Source organism: Arvicola amphibius, chromosome 9, assembly GCF_903992535.2.
Source record: "Arvicola amphibius chromosome 9, mArvAmp1.2, whole genome shotgun sequence".
Classification (NCBI taxonomy): domain Eukaryota; kingdom Metazoa; phylum Chordata; class Mammalia; order Rodentia; family Cricetidae; genus Arvicola; species Arvicola amphibius.
In genome coordinates, this window is record NC_052055.2 from 116,189,930 (window position 1) to 116,209,560 (window position 19,631).

Sequence of the window (19,631 nt, forward strand, 5' to 3'; positions counted from 1 at the left end):
ATACACTGTCTACAAGGAATTTTCTAAAAGCCACAAACAGCCCGGCCCGTGGCTCCTAGAGGGAGATGATTGATTGCTTTCCCTGTCCCATCTGTCCCCTGGTCCTGTTAGATTTCTTTCCATAAATGTGTGCATGCTTCCTTGACTTTCTGGTGTCTCTTTTGTTGTTTTGGTAAAATTGGTTTTCTTTTTGGTTTTGGTTTTGTTGTTGGTTGGTTTTTGAGTCCAGGCTGACAACAAACTTACAATCCTGTTTTAGCTTGGCTGCTGCTAGGGTTTCAGACACGTACAATCATGCCTGTCTCCTTTGTTTGTTGAGACAGGGTCTTACCATGTAGCCCTGGCTGGCCACAGACTCTGTAGACCAGGCTAACCTTAAACTCAAATTCAATGAGCTTCACCTGCCTCTGACCTCTGAGAGCTTGTAGTGCCATCTGTAGGCGGAGACTGCTCATTTGTTTCCCGACTGCTCAGACCCGAATAATCACACAGAAACTATATTACAACATTGTTCAACCAATGACTCAGGCATATTTTTTAGCTAGCTCTTACATCTTGAATTAACCTGTTTCTATTAATCTATGTATCGGCATGAGGCTGTGGCTTACTGGTAAGGATCCAACACCTATCTCCTTTGGCAGCCACATGACATCTCTCTGACTCTGCCCACTTTCTCTCTGTATCTCTGTTTGGATTTCCCTCCCAGCTCTGCTCTGCTAAGCAGAAAAAGCTTTATTCATTAACCAATGGTAATAAAACATATTCACAGCATACAGAGGGGAATCCCACATCAAGTGCTGAGACTAAAGGTATGTCTAATCATGCCTAGCTTCCTAGTTGTTTTCGTGGTTTTTGTTTGTTTTTTGAGACAAGGTCTATTATGTAGCTCTGGCTGTCCTGGAACTCAATATGTAGACCAGGCCGGTCTACACTCATAAGTCCTGCCTCCTGAGAGCTTGGAGTGCACCACCACCCCTGGCTTAATGTTTTGTTTTTAAAGATTTATTATTTGTGATAGTGGATTGAACACAAGGTTTTGAGCACACTAGCCAAGTATGCTTCTGTTAAGTTAATATCCATCTCCTTTTTACCGTTTTGAGACAACATGTCACTGAGTTGCTCAGGCTGGCCTCAAACTTGTAATTTTCCTGTCTTGGCCTCTCTAGTAGTTGGGATCACTGGAGTGCTATATTTCACCTGCCTTTACAGATGCTATTTTCAAGTATTAAAGTAAGCTCTCATTTGCTACATTCCTCACCAAAAAGCTGGTCCCTACTTTTGAATCCTTGGAACCCTACAGGTCAGAGGCAAGATGATTCAGAGTTGCCAGTTAGCCCCGTGTGGACCTTCCCTGTGACTGACCTGGCTACCACACAGTGAAGACAGTGATGTGATGTCCATGTGGATGAACAAGTCAATGCAACACATTCCCAAGAGCTTCAGGGTGGTGACACCCACTTCCTACAGAACCATCTTTCAGTGTCCCTTAGGATGTGATTCCAGAGAATCTTGTTTTTGTTAAAAGCATCAGTTAAAGACCTCACACAGTTTCCTTTCTTCATGATGATTTATGACATGATCTTTCTCTCATATAATTATTAGTTTGATGGCAACACATTTGATAGAACTTACATGTTTCTTCTCTTAGGAATGGTCTAGAACTGCTGTTTATAAAAATTAAATTTTTTTTTTCGAGACAGTGTTTCTCTGTGGTTTTGGAGCCTGTCCTGGAACAAGCTCTTGTAGACTAGGCTGACCTCGAACTCACAGAGATCCGCCTGCCTCTGCCTCCCAAGTGCTGGGATTAAAGGTGTGCGCCACCACCACCCGACTCTAAGATAGCTTTTTAAACAGAGCAAGAGCCAACCTGACACTTCCTTGGTACTTCCTGAAGCCAATTTCCACTCATGGAATTGAGCTTCCATGTGGACTGATGTCACCCAGGCCAGCATGACCAGCAGAGATCCATTCTGGAGGGGCAGCACTCTGTCCATCAATGTCTCTAGCTCACAGTATTGAAACATTAGTAGAGGCCTTTGGTCAGGGGCTGGAGGCTGGCTCCAGTGCAGCGATTCAGTTCCTCCAGCACCAGTTTCTCCTGGTTGTACATCTGGAACACAGCAGCACACAAGCTGATAAGGGGGAACTCTTGTCCCCAGGTACACTCCTCCCTGTACCTCCTGCAGAGGCCCCCACCTCAACACCACACAGAGACCGAGAGAGCTGTGGGTGAACAAGAGCTACAAAGGAGTAAGGACAGCAGAGAGGGGACCCTCAAAGGGTTGGGGGAGAAGCTTGGATACCCAAGAGTACCAGGGAAGTGTGGGGAAGCGAGGGAGTGGGCAAAGAAAGGACTGGGTGGGAGCAGAGCCAGAAGGTGGTCTACTTTTAATTGAAGAAAGAACCAGTTCATTCATGGGGCTGGAGAGAGAGCCTTGCAGTTAAGAGCACTTGCTGCTCTACAGATGCCCTGGGTTTGGCTCCCAGCATCCACATCAGGCAGCTCACAACCACTGTATCTCCAGTTCCAGGAGATCAATTTCCTCCTCTGGCCGCTATAGGTACCTGCACACATGGTGCACATAGACTCATGAAGGCACACACATACACATAAACAGAGAATCTTTTTTTAAAGTTTATTTCAAGTAATAGACTATTTGCTTGCAGATATAACCTAAGCCTATTAGATGCCATAGTGGGCTTTATAAACGTGGCACTCATCAGCCTTTAGAAACAAAGGAACCAAGGGTGGTGGCGCACGCCTTTAGTCCCAGCACTCGGGAGGCAGAGGCAGGCGGATCTCTGTGAGTTTGAGGCCAGCCTGATCTACAAGAGCTAGTTCCAGGACAGGCTCCAAAAGCTACAGAGAAGCCCTGTCTCAAAAAAAAAAAAAAAATCAAAAACCCAGTAAAACCCAAAAAAACAAAAAAAAGAAACAAAGGAACCACTACTTTATATTACCTGTAGCCAACTGATGAGGAAAGGTTTTTTTTGTTGTTGTTGTTGTTGTTTTTCTATGTGTGAGGTTTTTCTAAACATTAAATATCCCTTGACTCCCATCAATAATAGCTAGCACTTCAGGGATTTAACATTTAATCTGTTTGTCCAGGTGCCTTCTTTCAGCAGAGAACTATACAAGTATCATAAGGAACCAGATACTTAAAACAGTATGTCATCTTTATCTTTTGAGACAGGGTTTCCTTTGTAGCCCTGGTTGTCCTGGAACTTGCTTTGTAGACCAGACTGGCCTTGAATTTTCAGAGATCCTCCTGCGTCTGCCTCCCCTCCCCCAAGTGCTGGGACTAAAGGTGTGTACTACCACCTACTACCTCATCTTTTTAGGCCAGATGGATGGAAGCCATTGTTCCTGCTTCTTGTCATAGGGTTCTGGGACTGGGTATGCCTAGAGGTTAGGGTTACATCTGTGGATAGCACATGGCCCCTTGCACAGGTATTGCCCCTACCTTTTGCCACTCGACCTCAGAGTTGTGGGTGAAGCCCAGAAGGTGACAGAGTCCATGGGTGGCTGTCACCTGTTAGAGCAAATGAGAAGTCAGCTCAGGGGATGATCTACCAGAAAGCTGCCCCTTGAGGGTCACAGACTACCCTTGTAAGACTGAGTTATCCTTGCCAGGGCACTGGAGCAGTTAGTTGCTTCACTGTGCACGAGTTAAAACATTTCAGTTCCCTCCTGTCTAGTCAAGTGCTCACCACTGATCTACATCCCAACCTCAGTTCCCTTTTGTCTAAAATGGAACATTTGGGCTGGGGAGATGGCTCAGAGATTAAGGACACTGGCTGTTCTTCCAGAAGCCCTGAGTGAAGAGGCCAAACTTAACATCAGTGAGGCCATGACAGGCTACAGAGTAACAATACTGGGACTGGGCCTCATCATTACAATAACCAGGAAAAGCCACAGACTGTACCCTGCAGGGGAACAATCAGAATTGAGATAAACAAGTACGAGATGCTCCAGAACATTAAGAACAGCTTACCTAACTTGTATATAGATTGTCAATTTCCTTATAGCAACGCCAGTACCAATCCCTGTTTGACCAGATTTCTGTTACCCCACTCTGGCCCAATCAGGAGTTCAAGCCCCATCTGAATCCAGAATTTCCCTACCTACCTCATTCTTTACTCCTTAAAACCCTGCCATAGCTGAGCTCAATGATCCAACTGCTTTGTTGGAACGAACGGAGGGACCAAGCTCAAGCTTGCAATAAAGGCTCTTTGCTTTTGCATACGAACTCAGACTCCTGGTGGTCTCTGGGGGGCTCATGGCGCAGGCATAACACTAAGTTCAATTCCCAGCAACCACATGGTGGCTCACAACCATCTATAATGTGATCTGCAGGCAGAACACTATATACATAATAAATAAATCTTAAAAAAATAAGATGAAATAATATGGAACATTTTACATAGTTCATTTAATCAGTGTGGAGCATCATTGCTTGGGACTGTGCACAGGTGAAGAGAGAGTTGACTGTCCCTGGCAGGGCAGTCTTGGCTATCCAATTAGAACTAAGCAGGAGGGAAGGGTGGTTTATGGTTGCAGTCTCAGATCTAGGATTCTGAGGGAAGGACTGATTGGACCAAAGATGTCAAGACCAGCCTGGGCAATGTAGTGACACCATATCTTTTTATTTATTTATTATTTTAAAATTGTATGTATGTGGGGCTGGAGAGATGGCTCAGAGGTTAAGAGCACTGACTGCTCTTCCAGAGGTCCTGAGTTCAATTCCCAGCAACCACATGGTGGCTCACAACCATCTATAATGAGATCTGGTGCCCTCTTCTGGCCTGCAAGTATACATGCAAGCAGAACACTGTATATGTAATAAATAAATAAATTTTAAAAAAAATTGTATTTATGTGTCTGTGTATGTGCAAATGAGTACAGATGCCCTGGAGGCCAGAAGAGGACACTGGATTCCCTGGAGCTGGAGTTACAGGTAGCTGTGAAACACCCCGTGGGTGCTGGGAAGAGAACTCAGGTTCTCTGGAAGAACAGTGCATCCTATTAATCACTGAGCCATCACTCCAGCCTGAGCCTACATCTCCTAAAAAAAAAAAAAAAAAAAAAAAAAAAGTTAAGCAGCAAGGAGTGGCTAAATACAAGAGAGGGGAAGGTAGGAACAGGGCTGACAATTGCTAATCTATAATACCATGGTACCTGTGGATACTAGCGTACCCTCTCAGCCTTCTCTAAGGCTTGAGTTTTGTTAGTGAGTATATGCCATTTTGCATTCCCACTTACCGTTAGGATGTCATAGAAATCTTCGTTTTCTCTGCACTGCTGGAAGATATACTCCACACCTAGAAAAACATCTCCCAAATTATAGTCATCTGGCGAGTGTGGCTGAGGAAATTCCCCTGCTTTCAGATTCTGAAAAGGAGGAAACAGAGTTGGAGGCCTTTCAAACAGTAGCCTAACCACAAGGACTTGGCTCACTTGTCCAGCAGAGGACATCGAAATCTTGACCACAAGATGGATGCTCAGATGCTCAAACCATCAAAGAGGCCGAGGGGGTGGACTGCATAGTTGTCACACACAATGGCCCTCACATGCTTTGGTCTCATCCAATTATTCCATTTCTTTTATCCTTACCAAAGTAATTCACATTCTATATCGTTAAGTTGGCATATGGACACAATTACATTCTTTCCCACTTGTCTGCCTCTATTTTGTTCCTGTTAAGGAAATCACGTTACATTGTACCTTCTACATTCTTTGGATTCTTTTCTGTAGGTGTGACATGGGTAGATTATGACATACACATTTTAAGTCTTTGTAACACTGTTAACTCTCAATTTGCTTTCCAAAAGGATTATTCCAATGTATGCGGCTAAGGAAGGGTAAAGGTGTTTACATAATGTAGCTACTTGTAGCTATCACAAGGTATCTGTTGAAACTGTTTACCACTTTTTACTTTGCATTTTTCTACCCAAGCATCCACTACTGAGGTACACTTATAATTTGAATTCCCTGACAGCACAGAGGGAGGAAGGTGGCCCCTGCATAGAGGAACGGTGATGTTTAGGGACAGACATACTTAACGGGCATGTGTCATAGGTCATATTGCTTCTTTTGTTTTTATTTGCTTGTTTCTGAGACAGAGTCTTGTGATCGTCTTGGTTGTCAACTTGACTATATTTGGATTGAACTACAATCCAGAAAAGGAGGGAACACCTGTGATCCAGATCTCGAGGCTGGAAGACACACACCTCTGATCAGGATCTTGAGGCTGGAAGACACACGATTTTAATCCTGATCTTGAAGTGAGAAGACACACCTTTAATCTAAGCCACACCATCTTCTGGAAGCCTCTATAAGGACATGGAAGAAGCAAGGTGTTGTTCTTCTTTGCCTGCTTGTCCTCACCCTGCCAGTATGCTGACTCCTTCACTGGCCTACAAGCCTACCTCTTCGGGATTCCAGCATCTACTAAGACCAGCAGAGACACCCAGCCTTGTGGGCAGCTACTAAATTCTTGGACGTTTCATTCACGGCTAGCCACTGTTGGATTAGTTGGACTGCAGCCTATAAGTCATGACAATAAATTCCCCCCACCCCCAAATACAAAGAGATTTATTCCATATATTCTGTGACTTTAGAGAATTGTGATTGCTATGGGGTTTTTTGTTTTTAAGTTTTTCAAGATAGGGTTTCCCTGTATATGCCTGGCTGTCCCAGAACTCACTCTGTAGACCAGCCTGGCCTTGAGCTCAGAGATCTACCTGCTTCTGCCTTCCAAGTGCTGGTAGTAAAGGCATAGGCCACTATTGCCTGGCTTAGACAGGGGCTTATTATGTAGTCCTGTCTGGCCTTGAACTAATCAGGTAGACGAAGGCTGGTCTTGAACTCACAAAGCTGTGGTTGTCTCTGCCTCCTGAATGGATGGAATTAAAGGCATGTATACCAGGCCAGATGTCAATGCATTTTTTGATAAATTCCAAAACTATATCTGTAACTAACAGAAACTGTTCTAGAAGAAAGGTAGGCTACATGTGAGGAACATACTTTTTTTTTTTTTTTTTTTTTTTTTTTTACCTCATGGAATGGGAAAGACAGCACATCAGTTGGGACGTTTTTCTTCCTGTAGATCCTGTTAATGTGCTGAATACGCTTGTTGTCAACACAGATGATTCCCAGGTCAAAATCCTTCACTCCTAAAATACTCCTGACCACATCCATCCTGCTGCGAAGTGGCACTCTTCTGATGGGGACCACTCGCTGCAGATTTTTAATCACCAAACTCATTTTGGGAAGAACATCCAGCCCCTTAAAAATGGTTGGAAGGAACCTGTGGTTAGAGTTCGAGAAAAGACCCATCAGTACTAGAAAGTGATAAATTATGTAAAAATACATACACACTCACAATAAAACAATTTTATTGCTGGGTGGTGGTGGCGCACGCCTTTAATCCCAGCACTCAGGAGGCAGAGGCAGGCGCATCTCCGACTTCAAGCTCTGGTCTACAGAGTTAGTTCCAGGATAGAAAGGGCCACACAAAGAAACCGTCCTGAGAAACAAAAAAACAAAAAAACAAACAAAAAAAAAAACAAACCAAAACACACAAACAAAAATTTTATTTGGTTGAATTTATCGGCACTTGTCAGGGAATTTACATTTACCATAGGAAACTATGAAACAGGGTAGGCTGGGCACAGTGTGCGGAATAAGGCGGTTTGGGGCAGTTGCTATGGTGCTAGGACCAGGTAAGGGTGAAAAGATGAGTCTCTGTGGGTCCAGGGTCTCTCCGACACTCGGGAGGGTGGATCCACACACGAACATGGTGTTTCTACGCTGCACAACGAGAAATCGCCGCACACTTACCGAAGCAGGTAGCGTGGGAAGGTGGGAACCAGATAGCTCGCCGGCCGGAAGATCAATAGCAGCACACCCCAGAGAGCGGAAGGCGGATGTGGAGGACCGGAAGTCGGTCCGACGAATTTGTCGTCCGCCGCACACAGCTAAGGGATGGTCCCAGTGGTCTGTAGTGAACCCATAGTGTGGTGGGCCTGGTGGTGAACGGATACTGGCTGTGAATGAGCATCGGCGCTTGCGACAGGACGATATCTGGTGGAAACGCACCTGCGGCGGCCTCCGCGGTTCACTGCCTTCTTGCCGAGTTGCTGAAGGCCTGGCTTTGGCATCTTCGCCCGAAGGTCTCTGTCGGCCCTTCCACCCGTTTCCCAAGAGCTGCCGGCGAAGGCAACAAAACTTAGGTCTAGGCCAGGCCAAGGCATCTCAAGTTCGAGTTACTGGGAGAAAGATGAGATGGTAGAAAATCAGAACGGTGACATCTTAACAGTATTACGCTGTAATTCTCTGGCCTTGGAGATCTCAAGAATCAGGTGTAAGTGATGTTTTCCGTCTTAATGCTGAGATTTTTAGCCTTAGCTAGACCTGGTGGGGCACGCCTGTGATCCCAGCAATTGGGAAACCAAGGCAGGAGAAAGGAACGTAAGGCTGTGCTTGACAGTATATAGTAAGTTTGATGCAAGTCTGGGCTGAGACCTTGTCTTAAAAACAAAACAAAACCTTTAAACGTCCATTACACAGTAATTTATTTATACTCTCTTACTCTGTGTCCAAAACAGGAAGAACCTATTGGTTCTGTGAGTGGTTGGTCCATTGTGAACGTGCCTTTTAAATTATCCTTAGAGTATTCGTGATTTAAGACATGTAACAATGTGCTGGAATGTTCTGGACTTTTGTTTTTCAGGTTATCCTGAGGGATGAAGGAGAGCTTCCCCAGGCAACAGGCAGTTTAAGGAAGAGGACTAGTTGTGGACAGACTGTATTTATTGCCTTCCAATAATTGGCTTGAAGATGAACCCGGGGAACCCCTTCATTGGGAAGCAGCCCAGTGCTTTTGCAGTATCTTCTAGTACCACAGGAACATTCCAGACGAAGTCACCATTTCGATTTGGCCAGCCTTCCCTTTTTGGACAAAACCCCACGCTGAGCAAGAACCTTGGCTTTTCACAGGTACCGAGCTTTGCAGCACCCTCTGGAATAAGTCATTCTTCCTCACTGCCAACGTTTGGACTTCCCCAAACCTCTAGTGCTGGACTGTTTACTAGTCTTGAATCCACACCTTCTTTTCCAGCTACCTCTGGGCCTTCAAGTTCATCTGCGTCGGGAAATACAGGATTTAGTTTTAAATCACCCTCTAGTGTTGGGGTTTTCCCAAGCGGTTCTACTTTTGGGCCAGAGACTGGAGAAGTAGCAAGCTCTGGTTTTAGGAAAACGGATTTCAAGTTTAAACCTCTGGAAAATGCAGTATTCAGACCAATCCTGGGGGCGGAGGCAGAGCCAGAGAAAACCCAGAGTCAAGCTGCGTCTGGCTTTTTCAAGTTTTCCCAGCCTGTTAGTAGTGCCTCTGGGGGCCTGACCCCTTTTTCTTTTCCTCAGGCGACAAGTAGTTCAGTGACTAGTTCAAATTTTGTCTTTTCAAAGCCAGCTAATAGTAATACATCTGCCCTTATCCCTCCTTTGTCCAACCAGAGTGTGGAGGAAGAGAAGAGGGGACCTAAATCAGTATTTGGAAGTTCGAATACTGGTTTCACCACTTTCCCCATGTCATCTGGATCTTTGGGGGAGCACTTCCCAGGCAACAAAACAGGTATCCATCAAGGATGTGAGGAAGCCATTTCTCTGGTAGAGCCGCTTCCTACTCCCATGAAAGGACTAAAAAGGAAAGAGGACCAGGATCGCTCCCCAAGGAGACACTGCCATGAGACAGCAGAAGATTCGGACCCCCTGTCCCGGGGCGACCATCCTCCAGATAAACGACCTGTCCGCCTAAATAGACCCCGGGGAGGCACTTTGTTTGGTCGGACGATACAGGATGTCTTCAAAAGCAATAAAGAAGTAGGTCGCCTGGGCAGCAAGGAATCTAAAAAGGAAACGGGCTTTGTGGAATCTGGGGAAAGTGACCACATGACCATCCCAGGAGGAAATCAGTCTGCCCTGGTACCTCCCCGGCTTCCTGCTGTGAGTAAAGAGGAAGAAGCAGAAGGTAGAGATGAAAAAGAAGGTGAGCTCTAGGTGTGCAGGGCACAGGACACCTTGCTGTCGCACTCTTGTCTGTTTCCCGGTGTTGGCTTGGTTTAAGTCCCCACCAAAACACTGGAGATCCTAACAGCGCCTTGGGGCCGGCCTTCCTTCCGTGAGCATTTACTTTGCTTTTACACAGTAGCGACTCCTTGGGCTTGGACATGTTCTACCCCATGAACTTACTTGTCTGCCTTTTGACTTTCTAGATTCCCTCAGGGGAGCATCTGGGCGCCCGAGCAAAAGGAGTGAGAGCACAGACAGTCTCGGGGGCTTGTCTTCCTTAGAGTCCACAGCCATCCAGTGCAAGAACATCCCCGACTATCTCAACAACAGGACCATCTTGGAGAACCACTTCGGCAAAATCGCCAAAGTACAGCGGATCTTCACCCGGCGCAGCAAAAAGCTGGCAGTGGTGCATTTTTTTGATCATGTGAGTACTCCCATCTTGCCTCTTGTTACTCTAGATTTGAACTCAGGGACGTGTTTTCCCCTCGTGCAGACAATCAAACCCAGTGCTTGGAGCACGCTACACAGGCACTGTACTGCTGAGCTGCTGTTCTGAGGCCTCAACCTGGTCACTTAAAGATTCTTTGTATTAGTTTTATTTTATGTTTTTGGGTGTCTGCCTGCATGTTTGTCTATGCACCACTTGAATGCCTGTTGCCCTAGAGGCCAGAAGAGGGCATTAGTTTCCCTGGAACTGGAGTTACAGATGGTTGTAAGCTGATGTGTGGGTACTGGGAATACAATCCAGTCCTCTGGAAGAGCAGCCAGTGCTCCTAACTGCTGACTCTCTCTGCAGCTCCAACTTTTAAACTTTTCCCCTTTTCATCCGTAAGTGGTTTGCTTGATAGACTGTAGGGAAAGCACTCAGGTATCACATTCTCTTCTCTTTAACTGTCTCATCCGAATTTTAAAATTATGTGTGTGGTGGGGGGGGGGGAGAGTCATGAAGTTAGAAAAGGGATCCTAAAAGAGCGGCAGGGGAGGATGATAAAGAAGGTAATGGACACATGATGTGGAAACAGAAGGAAGACTGTTTCGGGGAATGTAGGAAAATGGCCAACAGGAGCACAGGGGTGGAGTAAGGGAAGGGAGCATGTGCATGAAATGGCATAACGAGATACAATATGTAATATGTATAATCTATGTATTATATGTATATTGTGTATAATATGTATTACATATATGTATATATTATACGTATTATATATCTATATCCCATAGTAGATATGCCTACTGAAATAATTTTTTAAGAATCTCATTCTTCACTTGAGGTTGCGATGGTGTTTACTTTCCTGACGGGATGTAGAGCGAAGTTTTCTGGGGAGTATGAGCAGGTGCAGGTGGAGTCGGGTTCTTCTGAAAGCCTTGAGAGTCACGTGTAGCTGCGGAGTACTTTTCTAAGATCGGATTTTCTGGTTTTGATTTGTTTCGTTTGGATAAGTTCATGATTAGTGTAGACATTCAAGCAATACAGAGAAAAGGAAGTCTCTTAGAATCCCATTCCCTAGGAAAAGCTGTTGGGTTTGTGTTTGTGGCCAGCTTCCAGTGTACAGGTAAAGCACTGGCTGTGTGCTTTCACCTTGTGGGACTTTATATCTTTGCTATTTTTCTAAATATTCTTGTAGTAAGACTAAATCATATAAGAATTTAAGAAGGAGAACGCATGTTTTCATAGCTTAAATTATATCTGTCAATCTGCTTATTTATCAGTGCATGTGTGGTATGTAGGGTCAGAGACAAATGCCTGGAGGACTTTTGTGGAGTCACTTTTCTCCTACTTCTTTGGGGGCTCGAGGTCTTAAATTTGGGTTAAGTGCCTTTACTCGCTGAGACATCTGACTGGCCCTCATTGCTTTTTTTGCTCCTCCTTTGTATCTGGAAGGGCCCCTGTATGGAGTCCCTGCTCTGTCTTCCTGCTTCTACCTCCCAGATACTGGGATGGTAGATATGTGCCGCTGTTCTCAGCTTACAATTTTGACTTCTTATTTTGTAAGAGACAGGGTATTGCTGTATTGCCCAAACTCACTTTGAACTGCTGGGCTCTTGCCTTAGCCTGTGGAGTAGTTCAGGACTAGAGGCATGTTCCACTGCATACAACTAACTGTTGGTATTATCTGAAATTAATCGAAAGTCTGAACCAGAATGTGAACCAAAATACTACATAATGTTTTGTTCTATCTTGTTTACTTACTTACTCGGCTTTCTCTATTTTTGAGTTTTATTTTTGTTTTTCTTTTTGAGGCTGGGTCTTGCTCTGGGGGTTCTCCCCTGCTTCACTGCTAGGGATTGAGTGGGCCTTGAGCGTGCAAGGCAAGTGCTTTACCTCTAAGCTGCGTTTTAAGACGTTTTGCTGCAAGCCTGATCTCTATAGCTTGGTGTGTTACCCATCTTAGCCTTGAAATTGTTATTTATTTATTTATTTTTGGTTTTTTGCAGCAGGGTTTCTCTTTGTAGTCCTGCTATCCTTTAACTCACTCTAGACCAGGTTGGCCTTGAACTCAAGAGATCTGCGGGCCTCTGCCTCCCAAGTGCTGGGATTAAAGGCGTGCACCAACACTGCCCGACTAGCCAAGTGCTTGGGTTGTGTGTAGGTACCACTGTACCCAGCCAAGGGCTTTGGTTGTGTGTATGAACCACTGTACCCAGCCAAGGGCTTGGGTTGTGTGTATGTATCACTGTACCCAGCTAAGGGCTTTGGTTGTGTGTATGAACCACTGTACCCAGCCAAGGGCTTGGGTTGTGTTTATGTATCACTGTACCCAGCCAAGGGCTTAGGTTGTGTGTATGTATCACTATACCCAGCCAAGGGCTTGGGTTGTGTGTGAACCACTGTACCCAGCCAAGGGCTTGGGTTGTGTGTATGAACCACTGTACCCAGCCAAGGGCTTCGGTTGTGTGTATGAACCACTGTACCCAGCCAAGGGCTTGGGTTGTGTGTATGAACCACTGTACCCAGCCAAGGGCTTGGGTTGTGTGTATGAACCACTGTACCCAGCCAAGGGCTTGGGTTGTGTGTATGAACCACTGTACCCAGCCAAGGCTTGGGTTGTGTGTGAACCACTGAACCCAGCCAAGGGCTTGGATTGTGTATGAACCACTGTACCCAGCCTCGTCATATATTTTGGAATAGTTTTTGTCCTTTGTTCAAATCTCTGAGAATAAAATTTTTGTGCCAGAACATAGTAAGTGTTTTAACATAGTAAGTAACATAGTGCCAGAACATAGTAAGTAAGATTTTATTCTTTATTTCTTCATATTGGTTAAAAATTAATAAAAGTTTATAGTCATAATTATGGGCATCATAGTCACTTTTTTGACATGCGTTTTCTTAGACTAAGCTGGTCTAGAACTTTAAGACAATTTGAAAAACTTATTTGTGTGTAAGTATTTTGCCTATATGTATATCTGTGCGCTCGCTACATGCATGTTTGGTCCCTGTGGAGGACAGAAGAGGATGTTGAATCCTGTAGAGCTAGAGTTAGAGATGATTCTGAGCCTCCACGTAGGTGCTGGGAATTGAATCTGGGTCCTCTGGAAGAGCATCCAGTGCTCATAACCACTGAGCCATTGCTCCAGGCCCTGGCCTAGAACCTTTGACTTTTTTCTTTTCCTGAGTGGTCTGATTGAAGGTATATACTACCATGCCTGGCAGTCATAGTACTATCTGTTTCCAGAGTGTTCTCATTATCCCAAGAAGAAATTCTATAACCACTAAGTAGTATTTCACTACTCTGACCAACCTTTGGTTACTTCTGTTTTTCTCTAGGTATTTCATGTATGTGGAAATTATACAACTTTTTTGTTGTTGTTGTTTGTTTGTTCGTTTGATTTTCAAGACAGGGTTTCTCTGTGTAACAGCTCTGGCTGTCCTGGAACTCACTCTGTAAACCAGACTGGCCTCTAACTCAAGAGATCCTCCTGCCTCTGCCTCCCAAGTGCTGGGATTAAAGGTGTGCGCCACCACTGCCCAGCGAGCTGCTATATCTTATGGTCTACATTTTGAAAAATGAGATCATAGAAATGGCTCAGTGGTTAAGGAGCACTTGCTGCTCTTATAGAGGGTGGAGGTTCAGTTGATAGCACCCAGATGGTGACTCACAGTGATCTGTAACTCCAGATCCAGTAGATCGAGTACTCTCTCCTGGCCTCCTCAGTACTGCATACAAACTATCCACCTATATACATGCAGGCAGAACACTCATGTGCATAGAGGAAAAATAAGTAACACCTAAAAATAATAAAATGTTATATTATGTATGTATCTGTGCATATATTTTAATTGTTGTTTTTGAGACAAAGTCTCATGTAGTCCAGGCTGGCCTCATATTTGCTGTGTTGCTGAGAGTGACCTTGGACTCTTTTTTTTTTTCTTTTTAAGACTGGGTTTCTCTGTGTAGCTTTGGCTGTCCTGGGATTTGCTCTGTAGACCAGGCTGGCCTCACATTCACAGAGATCTGCCTGCCTCTGCCATTAAGTGCTGGGATGAAAGGCGAGCACTACCTCATCTTGCCTTTTTAAAAAAATTTTGTGTGTATGTGTCTGTGAGTATGCCCAAGGAAGGTAGAAGAGGGCAGGGGTTGGATCTCTAGGGAGCTGGAATTACATGTAACGTGAGCCATCTGATGCAGTGATGGGAACCCAGTTTGAGTCCAGAAAAGCAGAGCAGCAGGCACTCTGAATATGGGGCCATCTCTCCAGCCCGTAACATTTATGTCTTCATTGTGTATGTGTGTGTGTGGGGGGGGGGGGGCAGAGGGCTGGAGTAAGGGGCATCGGTGTGCCATGGTTAGTGATGTGGAGGTTAGAGAACAATTTTTGGAGTTCCATTTTTTCCAGGAGCTTGAATTCCAGTCTTCTGGCATGGTGGCAGGCAGCTGTACCTGTTCAGCCATCTTGCTGACCCTCCTATTTATTTTTTATTTTTTTAAATGTTTATTTATTTATTATGTATACAATATTCTGTCTGTGTGTATGCCTGCAGGCCAGAAGAGGGCACGAGACCTCATTACAGATGGTTGTGAGCCACCATGCGGTTGCTGGGAATTGAACCCAGGACCTTTGGAAGAGCAGGCAATGCTCTTAATCTCTGAGCCATCTCTCCAGCCCCCCTTCCTATTTATTTTTAAGTAGTCTGTTCTGATTGCAGCCTCTGAGTGTTGAGTTTCATTTTCTTTGGTCTCTACATGTCCTCATAGTCGGTGGTTCTGAACTGTTTTTCAGGCATCTGCAGCCCTGGCTAGGAAGAAGGGGAAAAGTCTGCATAAGGATATGTCTATCTTTTGGCACAAGAAGAAAATAAGTGAGTTTTCAGTTATTGATTCTATAATCTGATGCTCTGAGCAGGCCCTTGACATTCAGGTGGAGTGGCTAGCTCCAGCTGCCTCCCGCATTGTATCGTTGTTTCTGGAAGCTTTTATCAACCTTGTTCTGACCCTTGTGTCTTCAGGTCCCAGCAAAAAAACCTTTTCCACGAAGGAGAAGAAGCTTGGTGATGGTGAAACCAGTCAAGGCATAGAGGATGCCCCCTTTCAGCATTCCCCTCTTGGCAAGCCCATAGTGAGGCCTGCAGCTGGCAGCCTGCTGAATAAAAGGTGGGGTTGACCTTTAGTAATAACTGTCGTAAACAGTGAGCATGGTCAGTGGGATGATTCTAGGACAGCCGATCTGAGCAATTGCCATCTTGATTGGTGATTCTGTTTTGTTCTAATATTCCCCAGGGGCTAGGATTTTGGGAAGGCCCTCTTTAATGCAGCTCTGACTTTTAGGAGATTTTCTTAGGGAAAGCCTTATTACAAAACTGCCATTTCTACCCTAGTCCTTTATTTTCTTAAAATATTTATTTATTTATTATGGATACAATATTCTGTCTGTGTGTATGCCTGCAGGCCAGAAGAGGGCACCAGACCTCATTACAGATGGTTGTGAGCCACCATGTGGTTGCTGGGAATTGAACTCAGGACCTTTGGAAGAGCAGGCAGTGCTCTTAACCTCTGAGCCATCTCTCTAGCCCCTAGTCCTTTATTTTTTAAAAAAATATTTAGCTGGGTGGTGGCAATGCATGCCATTAGTCCCAGCATTCAGGAGGCAGAGGCAGGTGGATTTTGGAGTTCAAAGCCAGCCTGGTCTATGAAGCAAGTTCCAAGTTAGGTAAGGACTACACAAAGAAACCCTGTCTCCTGGGCTGGAGAGATGGCTCAGAGGTTAAGAGCACTGACTGCTCTTCCAGAGGTCCTGAGTTCAATTCCCAGCAACCACATGGTGGCTCACAGCCATCTGTAATGAGATCTGGTGCCCTCTTCTGGCCAGCAAGCATACAGACAGACAGAACATTGTATACATAATAAATAAATAAATCTTTAAAAAAAAAAAGAAACCCTGTCTCCAAAAATAAACAAATATAAATATTTCTTTTAATTTTATGCCTATGTCTGCAGGTGTGTATATACACCACTCTGTACAGGGCTGCCCACTCCATGGGGAGCATAGAATGTGGTGCTCTATGCAAGTTATCGTCATACGACTCCTCTCTTGTCTCTCTCAGTCCCACACCCTGGCATGTAAATCCACACGGGATAACTTTCACTTTTATATGTCCAACTGAACTGGTTGTGCTGGAGTGTTTTTTTTTTTTTTTTTTTTTTTTTTTTTTTCCCCGAGATAGGGTTTCTCTGTGGCCCTGGCTGTTCTGGAACTCGCTTTGTAGATCAGACGCCTCTGCCTCCCAAGTGCTGGGATTAAAGGTGTGTGCCACCACCGCCCGGCTCTTGCCTTAGTTTTCAGTTGCTTATATGCACGTGTACATGTTTATCTGGATGTATGTCTGTTCAACACATATATTCAGTGCTCAGGGTGGCTAAAGGAGGGCATCAGATCCTCTGGAATTTAGAGTTCCGAGACAGTTGTTAGCTACTGTGTGAGTGCTGGGAACCAAACCTGGTCCTCTGTAGGAGCAGCGAGTACTCTCACCACTGAGGCATCTCTCTAGCATCCACCCCACTTTTCTTTTCTCTTTCTTCCTCGTCTTTCCTCTTCCTCTTCTTTCTCTTCCTCCTCTTTCTTCTTCTTCTCCTCCTCTTTCTCCTTCTCCTCTTCTTCCTCCTCCTTCTTTTCTTTCTCTCTCTCTCTCTCTGTACCCCTCTCTGCCTCTGTCTCTCTGAGACTTGGTCTTATCTCTTCCAGACTAGCTTGGGTCCTCTGTAAGATCTGCAAATACTCTCAACTGTTGCATCATCTTTCCTGTCCAACCCAGCCCCCTTTTTGGTTCAGGGTCTCACCTGTACCAGACTGTCTGTATTCGTTGTGTAGTGGAAAATGACTGTGAAGTTCCGTTATCTCCTGCTTCCACTTACTCAGTAATGGGATTATAGGCACGCACCACTACACCCCATGTATGAGGTGCCAAGGCTTGAACCCAGGATTCTGCTCTACTAACCTGAGTTATATTTTTAATCCGTTATCTCATTTTCTTAAGTATGAAATATTTCAGAATTATTAAAAAGCCAATAAATCTCACATCTTTGTTCTCAGCACTGCCACCCTCCTTGCAGGCCCTGCTAGTTGCTTGGCGTAACCTCAGTTACTGACTCAGGCAGTCCTCTGTCAGTCTTCTTGAGTTGTTGAAGCAGAAGCTTTATTTTTTTATTTTAATTAAAAGTGAAAAAAATCTCATAATCAACTTTATTTAGGCTTGTTTTGTTTATTTTGTTTATTAGGGGGAAGGGCGTTTGATTGTCCTAGAACTTATTACGAAGACCAGGCAAGCATCGAACTCAGAAATCTCCCTGAATCAGCCTCTCTGGTGCTGGGATTAAAGTCATGTGCCATTGTGCCTGGCTGGCACATGACTTTATTTTTGATGCTGTACTTTCTTAGCTTTAGAGGACCAGAAAGTCTTGATTCAGAAGTGGAAATGGTACAAGGGCCATGAATGTGTTGTTTTCTCTGTAGCTCTCCAGTGAAGAAGCCAAGCCTTCTAAAGATCCACCAGTTTGAGATAGACCCTTTTGACTCTGGATCTGAGGGCTCCGAGGGCCTTGGTTCATGCGTGTCATCTCTTAGCATCCTGATAGGAACTGTGGCTGAGACATCTGAGGAGAAGTACCGCCTTCTGGACCAGAGAGACCGAATAATGCGGCAAGGTATGGTGCACAGAGACAAGTCCAGAGACCCTGGTGAGGTCAAGGTTGGGAGGCAGTTTCCGGGGAGCTACAGGGGCTCCAATGTCATTGAGTCTTGGGATTTCTTCTGTGCCATGCCTGGTGTGACTGTGCTCCAGTCTTCCTGGAGGTGTGAGCTGTGTGTACTAATGTGTGGTGAGTGCATGTGTCTATGTATGTACAGGAGTATGTAGAGGGGCAGCTCACAGTGATTGCTGGTAGAGAGGGACAGGATCTGAAAGGCAGAAGTGGATGGTGATGCTCTGCTTCAGGCTTTGTTTCCCTTTGGAATGGTAAACTGAACACATTACTTTCAAACTCTTAAATTAACATTACAAGTAGATAGTACCCCAAATGGAAACCCATATTTACAATTTTTTTCTTTTTTTTTTAAACTCTTTTCTCTTTGTAAAAGTTTATTTTTTATTTCATGTGCATTGGTGTTAGTTAGGCTTGCATGTCTGTCTGCATGAGGGTGTCTGTTCCCCTGGAACTGGAGTTATAGACAGTTGTGAGCTGCCATGTGGGTGCTGGAAGTTGTGAGCAGCCAGTGGTCTTAACCTCTAAGCCTCAAAAAAAAAATTGTACCCCCTACAGTTTTTTTTCCGTAATTTTTAGCTGTTTGATTCTTTTTTTCACATCTATATAGCCCATGCTGGCCTAGAGCTTAAAATTTTCCTCTTTCAACCTCCTGAGTGATGGGATTACACATATCTATCACACCTGACAGAATTTTTTTAAAAAGCTGAAAATAATCGTAATAATCACAGAACTCTCTTACGATGGTAATAAAAACTGCTGCCATAATTGATGCTTTTTACATTTCTCATGCATTTGCTGTCTTAGCATTGCTGTTGCTGAAACACCATGGCCAGAAAGCGCGCTGGGAGGAAAGGTTTGCCTTACACTCACTGTTCGTCACTGAAGGAGGTCAGGGCAGGAACTCAGACAGGGCAGGTGCCTGGAAGCCGGAGCTGATGCAGAGGCCATGGAGGGAGCTGCTTACTGCTCTACTCATCATGGCTCGTTCAGTCTGCTTTCTTATATAGCCCAGGACCACCCGTCTAGGGATGGAACCACCCACAGTGGGCTGGGCCCTCCCCCATCAATCACTAATTAAGATGTCCTACAATCTTATCCTGTGGAGGCATCTGTCTCTTGTTTTGTTTTGTTTTTGAGACAGAGTCTCTGTGTAACAGCTCTAGCTGTCCTGGCATTAGCTCTGTAGACCAGGCTGGCCTTGAATTCACAGAGATCCGCCTGCCTCTGCCCCCGAGTGCTGGGATTAAAGGCTATTTTAAAAGTGTAACTAAAATGTGTATGTTGTGAAGTTTCCTTTCTTTCTTTTTTTTTTTTTTTTTTTTTTTTTTTTTTTTTTCGAGACAGGGTTTCTCTGT

The 19,631-nt window shown here is 44.8% G+C and overlaps 2 protein-coding genes across 5 annotated transcripts in view; one reads left to right on the forward strand and one right to left on the reverse strand.

Moving 5' to 3' along the window:
* Positions 1-1,548: 1,548 nt before the first annotated feature.
* Positions 1,549-7,911, reverse strand: Ybey (ybeY metalloendoribonuclease). 2 transcript variants are annotated; one of them, XM_038342884.1, is made up of 5 exons: positions 7,844-7,911; positions 7,058-7,310; positions 5,264-5,392; positions 3,465-3,533; positions 1,549-2,110 (listed from the first exon to the last, which is right to left on the reverse strand). In XM_038342884.1, the coding sequence occupies exons 2-5, from the start codon at positions 7,265-7,267 to the stop codon at positions 2,024-2,026; spliced, it is 495 nt and encodes a 164-aa protein (XP_038198812.1). In that variant the 5' UTR covers positions 7,268-7,310; positions 7,844-7,911; the 3' UTR covers positions 1,549-2,023. The 2 variants fall into 2 exon arrangements, with proteins under 2 accessions (XP_038198812.1, XP_038198813.1); XM_038342885.1 differs by lacking the exon at positions 3,465-3,533.
* Positions 7,912-7,959: 48 nt separating this feature from the next.
* Positions 7,960-19,631, forward strand: part of LOC119822762 (minichromosome maintenance complex component 3 associated protein) — a 52,982-nt gene continuing 41,310 nt past the window's right edge. The window contains exons 1-7 of one of the 3 annotated variants that reach the window (XM_038342270.2): positions 7,960-8,366; positions 8,736-9,001; positions 9,521-10,052; positions 10,279-10,502; positions 15,299-15,377; positions 15,525-15,669; positions 18,026-18,216. In XM_038342270.2, coding sequence (XP_038198198.1) covers positions 8,843-9,001; positions 9,521-10,052; positions 10,279-10,502; positions 15,299-15,377; positions 15,525-15,669; positions 18,026-18,216 — 1,330 coding nt within the window. In that variant the 5' untranslated portion in view covers positions 7,960-8,366; positions 8,736-8,842. Of the gene's footprint in view, positions 8,367-8,735; positions 10,053-10,278; positions 10,503-15,298; positions 15,378-15,524; positions 15,670-18,025; positions 18,217-19,631 lie in introns of all 3 variants that reach the window. The other 2 variants (XM_042055671.1, XM_038342269.2) reach the window with 2 other exon arrangements.